This window comes from Sylvia atricapilla, chromosome 1 (genome assembly GCF_009819655.1).
Source record: "Sylvia atricapilla isolate bSylAtr1 chromosome 1, bSylAtr1.pri, whole genome shotgun sequence".
Lineage (NCBI taxonomy): Eukaryota > Metazoa > Chordata > Aves > Passeriformes > Sylviidae > Sylvia > Sylvia atricapilla.
The window spans coordinates 96,833,546-96,844,215 of record NC_089140.1 but is presented as its reverse complement, the minus strand read 5'-3'; the positions used below and the strand labels follow the sequence as shown (position 1 = coordinate 96,844,215).

Sequence of the window (10,670 nt, the reverse complement as noted above, 5' to 3'; positions counted from 1 at the left end):
TATGTTGTGTGGTAAAGTAAATAATGTGAGGTGTGATGCTGAGGCAGTGGGTTGTGAGATTTCCCTCCTCCACTACCACTAATACTGATATATTCTAAAATATGTGATATCCGTCAGGACTACTCTTTGAATTAGTGAAGGCTGTGAATACCTGGAAAAGTTATGAATCCAGACACCTTTCTCTGCTGCAGGGCTGCTTGCAGTGTTAGGGGCAGGTGCACTGTCAATGCAGCTGAATTTTAAATAAGCCATTTTGTGTACAGAACCAGTGAACTCAGAACTGCTAGGAATCTGTGATTTTTCTCCTTTATAAGATGTTTTGGCTTCAGTAATTACATCTTACCCACTGTCTCCTGCAACATGTGGACATAGGAAACTCATGCTTGTGTAATGTCCAGAAGTGCGATCATAAAGATTGGCTGGAAGATAACAGCAATGATGAATATGTGATAGCTGAACCTTTATTTGCCCTCCATTACTGATGGGACAAGTCAGAGTCTGTGTTCTTTACCTGACATCAGTTTTCACAGAATTTCTAAGCTACTACCCACCTCTCAATTTTTCTTACTCCTACCAAGCTGGTCAACATGCAAGGCTGTGTCAATCTGCACAAGAATCCTGTAGGTTCCAAAGAATGCTCCCAATTTAAACATGTTTCCTGGTACCTGCCTGCAAGTCCAAAGCTTTCTCACACAACTTTGGTTAATTTCTTTCTCTCAGATCTCCACACCGGCACCTCCCAGCTGGTCTAGAGTTACAAGAAGACATACATGTCTAGATATTTGGGAGCGCTATGGGTAAAAGCTGGATATTAAAACATTTGAAGTCCTGTATCTTAACAATAGACTCACCAGAGCTGTCATCATGAAATACATTAGTTTGCATATCACCACCAAGAGTCAGCTTTCCTAGTAGACGAAATTGAAGGCTATAAGAACACAGTTTCCTTAAAATGTGGAGTTGCAACAATATAACAAAAACACAGAAAAAGAATAAGGCAACAAAATTTGTGATGAAGGCTATGTTCAACAATAGTCACATTTTGTTCCTCAGCACTCTGGCCAGATTCCACTCCTCTTTTTCTTAGGTCAAGCTGAAGTCTCCCTTGAATTTAAGTCAGATCTATCTTCCTCCTATTTTCTCAGGCTCTTGCTGTCTTCTCTCACAGAAATGGGTAGAAAGGGGAAAGGATGGGTCAACTCTAAGACAAAAATATGCTAAGATATACTGTCCTAACTTTCCCTTGTGTTTTGGAAGACTTTGCTTGTGAAATCTGGCACTAAGACACTTCCTTGTGTCACTCCCTTTTCTCCTCATTCTTAAGGTTTGTCCATTAACATTTCTATCCTACTTCTTCATTTCCACATTTTTTTGGCGTAGGCTTCTTTTTTCCACTTGTGCATATTTCTGTACGCACATTCATAAAACCTTGTTCTTTCTATTAAAAGAAATATAAAGTGAATAGACCTATTTTCTACATTCATTCTCTTTCTCAATATCACATGGTTTAGCTTGCAATGAAATTTATCATTCTGAAGACACAGGACAGGTTGAAATGCTACCTGAGAGGATAGTATTGGTGCCAAACCAGAGAGGACAATCAAATATAATAACTTCCCTGTAAGACAGGAAGGATAGTAGGAAGAGCATATGCTTAGAATGCATTTGTTTGCTTTTGATCCACTGCAATTCCTTTCACTAACATTAACTAGAAAACCATACAAAATACAAAGAAAGGTAGTAAGTAGGTGGAATATTTTTAATGCAGGACTTCCCATGGCAGATACGCTAGAAAACTTTGATGAATTAGAATTCAAGTTTGTCCTACACCTTAAGTGCATTTAGCTAAGTTTTAACCTTCAAGTCTTTTAAGACAATTATAATGGAAAATAATTCTACAGAATACGGGATTTCGTTCTCTAAAAGTTTTCATGGAGCTCTTTCTGAAGATTATTGGAGTATTTTAGGTAAAATGCCAAATACATTATTTTAAATAGAAAGCTTATGTGCTATTCACCATGTTTCATGTTTAGAAATTGGCAGAAGCCTGTCAGAAAATTAATATAGCTATATTTGTTTGCAAGGGGATTAGGTCTAATGGGTTGCCTAAGATTCAGCTGCCTTAATTTGAAACATTATTTCCCCACAAGCAGAAGCAGAGTACTTTACTCTTCAATATTACACTTCATGGTCAAATATATCAGCCTAAGCCCTTTATGATAAAGTCGGTATGCAGATTCTTCTAATATCACTGCTGCAGGGTATTGCTCTCCAAAATCAGACTGAGGCAGAAATCTGGGGAAAGTAATGCCTCTGGCTGGTGTAGCTACCTCCGAGAGAGTACATCTGCCAAGACAAAGGTAGTTTGCCTACACAGCCACAGATGCCTCAGTCATGTCCACAGTACATTTTGGTTTAGGGCAAAGTGATAAAAGCATAAATTATGTTTTGTGTCCAAAGTCGGAGTCTTGGAGGAGCAGAGATTTTGACTCTTACTGATAGGAAAGCAGAGGTGAAAATTCTCTCTTTTCTGATCTCCAAAACCAGACTAATCGGCTATAATACATGACCCTATAAACCAGGAAATGACACCTTTTAAAATTTATGTTTCTGACATAGGTGGGGAGCAACAGTGAAGGTACACAACAGAGTAAGATATAAACCTACATATCTACCCTGTAGTTGGGGGATAAAAAAATAGGTACAATTGGTCTGGCTAGAAAGCCAGTAATAAATATGCATGTGGTTTCATGCAGGAACTAATGGCTTTGCTTTTTATAATGCCCATGGAAAACAATAGTTTTTTTAATATTGTCTATCTACATGATTTATATTTCATGCTAGATCACAAAGGACTCTGGTTAGTATGTGATTTATGGTCGGAGCAAAATAATTGTCTGAAGCCTAGCTGAAGGTAGGCTTTCAACACATTAATAATACATTAACTAATGTTTCTTTCTTGGCACTGCCTATGCAAATTTCTATTATCATAATAAAAATGACTGTTTATTTTAGATTGGAAACAGCTTTAGGTGAGAAAATGTTTTTTTATCAGATGTCTTGAATAAATTCTAACTGCCATTCCCTGATAAATTTTAACCAAAGCTTTTCCTTTAGTCTCAGCTGGTATTTGGTCAGAGCAGTAGAGGGAGAAACAGCTGAAAATTGAGAGGAGCTCTCTGTGCTTCTCTTTGGCAAGTGTGGTAAAAGTCTACCCTGGCTCAAAATTTCAAACACTGATAACCATCACTGGAAAATGATTCATTAATGTGAATCATTCACAAACAGCGGACATATAATTTCAGATTTAAAATATATACTGCCTAAATTTGTTCCTTTTGTCAAGTAAGCACAGGTGAAGATAATTTCATTCAAATTAATTACTTTCAGTGAGAGGCAAACAGCAATACATATTGTCTGTCCAAAATAGTATTAGATTTGATTGCACTTATGTTAGGTAGATCAGAAATTAACTTCTCTGCTTGAAATAATTTGTGACTTGATTACCTGCTGAATCATTTCCCTTTCCAAATGATGATTTCACACCAGCAGCCACATAAAAACATCATATTTTTGCAAATATATAAAGACACTTACTCATGGCAATGTGTTCCTCAGAAGGAATCATATTCTGTCTTCCCTGACACTGCGCACTGAGTTTGTACCTGTTGAGTTTCTGAGACTATTTAACGTCCGGAGATTTCTGAAGAGACAGAGCATTTGGAGTGGCTGTTTTGAGGAATCTTCCTTTGTAAGCTGTGACTTTCTCAGCAAATACAATGTATGCATGTCATGTGAACACAAGAGTATTTTTGTGGGAACGTACCAAGACAGTTTGTCTGTATTCCTGTGATTCAGAGTGGCCTTGGTATCCATTTGTGCCCCAAGCTGCCCACGGGACCCATATGCAAATGAATATTTGATTATTCTGTCTGGTGCTATCCAAAGCAGCTGAAAATAAATACCAGACTGATCATTTTATAAGCTTAGGCTGGCTAATTTACACTCTGGAGACTGTAGAATGAAAATGCTTTGTATTTTACACATATTTTGCTTATCTTTTATTGTATTTCTGTTGTATTTTGCTGTAATAAAACAAGTAATAACAATACAATTCATACATGGATTTTAAATAAAAAATACAGAAACAATATTAAATAATTGGAGAAAAATCTGTTGAAAATTACTATTAGTTATATAATTATCATAAATCAAAACAATTTTCAACTAATGTTATATGATAAAAAAATATACTCAAGAATAAATGGATGATTAGCTTCAGAAATACAGCACTGTCTTTGATTTCATTGTCAAGAAATTTTCCACTGTACAGTTCTGACAAGATATGAATGTTAGGGAAGTGACACAAATTCTGCTGTATCCTCATTGCAGAAACTGGAAAACTAGAGTGTCCAGGAATGCTGTGTGTTCTGAAACCGCTGCTCTTTCTGAATGATAAACAGAGCAATCTTAAAAAAAAAAAAAAAAAAAAAAAAAAAGTTACATTAGTTCTATCTCTGCTTGAGAACACATATAATTTTTCTCAGATCCTACAAGTCTGTTTGTGTGTAGCTGAGACGTGGTGAAGAGGGGGCAGGGACTGCATGCAAAACCAGTTCTACAAACTTACAAATCATTCAGGGTTAATCTGTAAGGAAAATGTCTTTTTGCCAGTTAATTGAATAGGATTATGTACTTTTCTAGTTGGCAATTGAAAGGAGATGTTCCTCTCCTTTTTGATCCTTCAAGAGCTTTCTGTACTTTAAACAATCACTAGTCTCATCTTGAACAAAGCTTTTGTTTAATATGTGGTAAGGTGTCTTGAAAGAATTCTCTTGTAGGCATATCCCAGTTTTCTCCTTAAAATTCTCACTGAGTATTCTGATTTAACATATCTTTAAAACAGAAATTAAGGAGGAAGTAATATTCTGTCCAAAACTAGGCGTTCAAACTCATCCTTCTGACATTTCACTAGAAATACCAAGGAAGCCACAATTATATATAGGCTGAGTATTTTTCTGTATTCCTTCAGATCACCATATCTTTTATTAAAAAGTGGATAATTATATAGAAGTTTTTGTTTGGATAAAAAATAATGCAGAATCTCTAATCTTAGCAGTTATTCTAAAATTTGTATAATTTGGAACTGAGTTGCTAGAAAGTAAATGGATATGTAAACTTTCATGAGCTTCACTTTTTGCTATTTGATTAAGGAAAAACGTTTGAGAACAAAAAATAAGGGTTATTCTCAGGAAACAGAATTCTCTGGGCATAGTCTGGTAATTTTCACACTCATTAGACTTGCATGTAAAGGTAAAAGCAGTCAATGAGGATGCAAGATCGTAATGTTAAGATTCTGTTTTGTTTTGTTATTTTTAAATGGGATACCCTGCCCCATTGATAGTGGACAGGCAAAAATAATTTTGTACCCAGTAGTACCCTCTACATACTGGAAGATTACTACAAGGTCACCCTGAAGCCTTCTCTTCTCCAGACTGAATAACCCCAACTGTCTCAACCTTTCCTCATAGGAGAGAGATTTTCCATCCCTCTGATCACATTCATGGACCTCCTCTGGACCCTCTCTAGCAGGTCCATGTCTTACCTCTGGAGCTAAGGGCTCCAGAGCTGGACGCAGTACTCCAGGTAGTTTTATAAAGTTACAATTTTTTTCCCTATACTTCCATCACCCAAGAACTGTAATAATTTTTCTAGATTGTATCTTTCCTATTTGCTACAAGGCTAATCTCTAATGTTGTCTATTGATTTTGAAAATCAGAAATAAATCTAACAAACTTTCAGCTACAGAACTATGTTCCATCGCCCCAGCCTGCAGCACACTGCATACTGCAAATTCTTATTTCAGAAAACTTCAGGGCAATGGTGCAGTAGAATGTAGATATCTAGTGAAAGAGCTCATGAAGCTTTCCTTAAGCTTATCATACCAATCAAACTTTTTCCGCTGAAAGCATTTATTGAGTACAATTTTATGTAACAATAGTCATGCACTATCTTGTCTTATCCCATTTATCTGTAGTTTTTCTTCCTCAAGCAGCTTAGATCCATTCTTGTCCATCCCTATTATACATGTAACTAAATCAAACACAATCTCCTCGTTGTTTTGTTGTTTTTTTTCCTATCCTAATGTTTCCTAAACATCATGTTTTCTTCAGAAGTCATTCTTCTTCTAGGTCCGCATCAGTGAGCAGTAATTAAACACATGCTCATCACTGTGGAGCGCACAGAAAGCCTGTGTGTGACAACTTATTATTCAACTTCAGATGGACTTGTGGCTTTTTTTTTTTTTTTTTGTTTTTCCCCTTTTTTTCTTCCTTCACTTCTGTAGCTTAGATATTTGTTTCCTTAAGTTTGTTGTGCTGACACAACAGCACCGCGTTTGCTGCTGGGCGTCTACGCGGCTTCCTAAACGCACGGGGCTGAAAGATGCCCTCCCGGGCCGTGTTTCCGAAGGGATCTGCCACCGGAGCCGGGGACGCGGGGCCGCAGCCATCCGCCAGCCTGGAGGAAAGTGGGCAAACCCGGGGCGGCCGAGCAGAGCAGTCTCCCCGCGGCCCGTGTGGCGCCCCGGCCCCTCCCGGGGCCCCGGCGGCGGGGGGCAGCCTTGGCGCTGGGGGCGGTGTCCGCGCTCCGCCCCGCCCGCTCCCGGCCGTAGGCGCGGGCAGCCGCGAAGCCAGCGCCGGGCGGAGCGGAGCGGAGCGGGGTCGGGCGTGGGGCGGCGGAGCCGGAGCCGGAGCCGGGCAGCGAGGGGCCGGCGCAGGAGCGGGGCGGAGCGGTCCCAGCCGCCCGGAGGGGCGGTGCGGAGCGGAGCGGCCGCGGGAGGAGCGGGGCGCGGGCGGAGCGGAGCGGAGCGCGGCGGCTGCCGCTGCCTGGATGCCAAAAGCGCCTCTGGAGCCAGCGGCCGGCGGCACCTGGGAGGGCCCAGGAGAGGAGGAGGCGACGGCGGCGGCGGCGGCGGTGGAGGAGGACTCCGAGCGCGGAGGGGAGGAAGCAGGCAGCGCTTGCCATGGCCTCCAACTTTAACGATATAGTCAAGCAGGGCTACGTAAAAATCCGCAGCAGGAAGCTGGGGGTGAGTTCTTTCTCCCTTCACTGGCCCTGCCCGCGGTGGGGACGAGGCGCTGGGTGTCGCCTCGCCGGCGTGGGGGGCGGTGGTGCCCCGGGCCGGGGCCGCCAGCGTGGGGCGCGGCGACCTGCTGCTGGTGCTGCTCCTGCTGCTGGGGCTGCCGCTGCTGCTCCTGCCGCTGCTGCTCCTGCCGCTGGTGCTGCTACCGCTGGTGCCGCTGCCGGGGCTTGCACTTGGCTCCCAGCTCCGAAGGGATGCGCTGCCATTGCGCCTCGGAGAGAGCCGGCTGCTCCCCTCTCCGGGAAGGCGCCGCTCCTCCCTTCTATCTCGGCGATCTCCCGCCGGGGTCACTGGCCGCGGAAAGCTGTGCCCCGTGCCCCCGTCCTCCTCCAGTTCCCCAGGCCGGGCTGACACTCCCCTTTGGCCGTCTCCGCGTTCCCGTCCCTCGCCTTGGTGCCTCCGGCAAGGGCTTGGGTGGGGAGAGGAAGGCGCAGGCAGGAGCTGTAAACTTCGTGTACCGATTCTCCCTCTCTGTCCCTCCCATTTCGGAGAAGGCTGTTTTCAATCAGGACAGGGTCAGAAAACACTGCTGGTACCGGAGTAACAGAGTAACAGAAGAAAGCGGGCGTGGAGGTGTGATGGTGCTCTGCCCTAGGGCGCGGGGGACTGGGGCATGGGAGCCGGCAGCGCGCCGAGGATGGACAGGGAGGCAGCGGGGTGACAGCCTCATAAACCTAAAGGCAGATGCAGAGGCTGACAGTGATAAAAAAACTAAGGGCAGTCTCTTAAGGGAGGATGGCTGTTCGCAGTGGGCACCGGGATGCTGCTCAGCGACACCGTGTGTGCCATCAGATTTCCATGGGCACTTTCCCTCAAGGGGTGCAGCAAATCTTGAAAAGGCGGTGAAGTTGGAGCAGAGTGTGTGCAGAGGTCAGGATTTTCTAAACTTCGGTCGGTCCCGGGAATCATCGGTTTGGGCTGTCTCCTACCCTTTGTGAGAGAACAGGAAAGCTTGCTTGCACAGCTACTGTTGTTGCCAATAATGCCAAAAGGTCCAGGTTCTTGTCAGCCTGAGGCTGGGAGGAGGTTTGAGGTTCTTTGTGTTCACTCTGTTTTTCTTCAGGTGTGCAGAAAAGTGCAGGGTCTCTACCAGCTCTCCCTTCCAGGGAGGTGGTCCCTGCTTCCCCCGAAACCTAATAGCAGGGACCATGTGAAATCCGCCCTCCTCCAAGTCGTGCTCTGTGAGCTTATCGCAGTGCTAATATTTATCTCCTCCTCCCCCTCTCTCCCTTCCCCCCCCAGATGCTGTGCGTTGCTTGCAGACACAGTGTGCACGATGGTGGGACACTAGTCATAAACTGACCTTTGGAGCACTTTGGTGACTTGGCAGGGCTGTTCATTCCAAAGGAGCGCAGGAAAGTTTGGTCCAAACCCTTAATAGCCTCAACTACAAATGTTTGAGAGATGGTGTAAATCCAAAGAGAATGGATGCTCTTATTAATGATTTTGCAACCCCAAAGTCACTCTGTGCACCAGTCAAGCATTAATCTTATCTGAAGAAGCAATTTCTAAGCCTTAGTTTGTTTCTGGCCGTCCTCTGCTTAACCTTTGCTCATCAGTTTTTCCTCTGCTCAGCAGTGTTATTGGATGGGCCCAACAAAAAGCAAAGAGATGATGGTATCCCATCACCTTGATGTTAGTAGTTGGAAGCAGCATTCATCCATTTGGATTGCAAATCTGGATTTGAAGCCATCTCAAGCGTCCTTTAAGTGTGAAATTATGTATATGCAAATACTTTTATATACCTATGTCTATGACTTATGTGCAACAAATGTAGAGTTCATATCACCGTAATCTTGGATGATGCTTGCTGACCTGTGTAAAAAGAAAATTGTGACGAGAGTGGTATTTCATTGCAGCTTGAATATTTTGTTTTGAAGATATTAGTCTGATTTTTTTTTTTTTTTTTAAGAGGGACACATAAAACTTTCTTTTGCATGGATATTTTCCACGGTCGTAATGATTATCGTAGCTCTACACTAAGCAGAAGGGAAATAGTTCATACAGTGTCTGTGGAGGATTTTCTCCTACTGGTGTGCGAGGGTGACAATTCAGACTGTACAGCCTCAGGCAGGTGGTAGTATAAGCTTAAATATGACATATGGAAATGCACATCTGAATAAATCTAGTCAATACAATTTAAAAGGGATTATATTTTATAGAAAATAGCATCAAAATTCAAATGAATGTGATGGTTGAAAGGTATCAATATGTGTGTATATATCCATAGCTAATTGGATTCTTGTAACTGAATATCTAAATTAATGCAATTTTTATTCACCGAGTGAAATATTAAAGGTTTGTCTTTTTTTTTCCTTTATGTCTGTCTCCAAGTCCAAACCTTAATGACTTACGCTGGAGCCATCATACATAAGTTTTCAGGGATATAAATGTCTGCTAGCAAATGAATATTTTTAACCTCCAAAATACAAAATTTCTGGAAAGATGGAAGAGAGCTATGGGTTCTGGAAACTAAGGCTAAGATAATTTTAAAATATGGCAATAGAATTTTATCTCTCACTAGCTATGTTTCATTCTTACACACTGGAAGTTACTGGGGTAGGGTTTTTTTGGTCATAATGGTCTACATTCTTTGAATATTTCAAAGTCTCCTGAAAAGCAGATTGATTAAAACTTGGAGAGCTGAGGTGTCTAATACTAATTTTAGTGCTAGACTTGGGCAATAAAACTAATTCTAACCTTTAGGCTAGTAGCCAATTTGTTACAGAAATTCTTCCAATTCAGCTTTTATTCTGTTTCGTTTTCTGACTGAGGGAGCCCTGGCTAGGAATCAAATGGAAGATACTTCAACAGCATATTTTCATTTCATTGAAAAAACCCCACAACAACAAGCTTTCATTTGGGGAGAACTTTCTGGTAGAATTTACTTTTTCAGGAATTTAATATACAAAACTCCAAGTCCAAGTAGTAAGTCTTGATCTAATTGTAAAATAGAAATTTTAATAGTTTTTTTTTTTCTTTAATTTATTTTATGCAGTATAATGTTTACTTCTGGTGTTTTATACCTATACCTTGCTTTAAGTACTTGTTACGCTGTCTGGCTACTCCCCACATACCTTCAAATTTTATTCATACTATTCATGAAGTCATGACTTTAGCTGTTTTCCCATCAGTAGTTGATTCTGTTCAGAAAAGTGACTTGAAGACAAAAATTATGCCTAAATCTTGATGGAAATACATGGCAAGAAGAACTGCCGGAATTTGTCCTTACTTTTTTTTGTTTAGTGATACTTGATCATTAACTTTTGTTTTGCCTGCTTTTCACTGTAATCCTTAAGGGCTTGTTTGCAGAAATTCATTAATAAGTAAACTTAATGGTATATTTCTCTGACAGTCCAGTATTTTTAAGTGGACCTCATTTTTCTGATACCTTTATGATGTTTAAGTTTTTTTTAAGATTGGATAGTTAGCGGAGGAGCTTTACTAGCTTCTCTGTTATATTCTGACTCTGGGAATATCATGGTTTCTGAAGATATCAGACCATGAAGAGACATCCAGCCAGTCT

At 41.7% G+C, this 10,670-nt stretch overlaps 1 protein-coding gene across 1 annotated transcript in view; it reads left to right on the top strand.

Annotated features, from left to right (window-relative positions):
- The first annotated feature begins 6,864 nt into the window (after positions 1-6,864).
- The window catches only part of DOK6 (docking protein 6), a 244,943-nt gene continuing 241,137 nt past the window's right edge, over positions 6,865-10,670 (top strand). Inside the window, exon 1 of the mRNA XM_066328381.1 lies at positions 6,865-7,090. Coding sequence (XP_066184478.1) covers positions 7,025-7,090 — 66 coding nt within the window. The 5' untranslated portion in view covers positions 6,865-7,024. The remainder of the gene's footprint in view (positions 7,091-10,670) is intronic.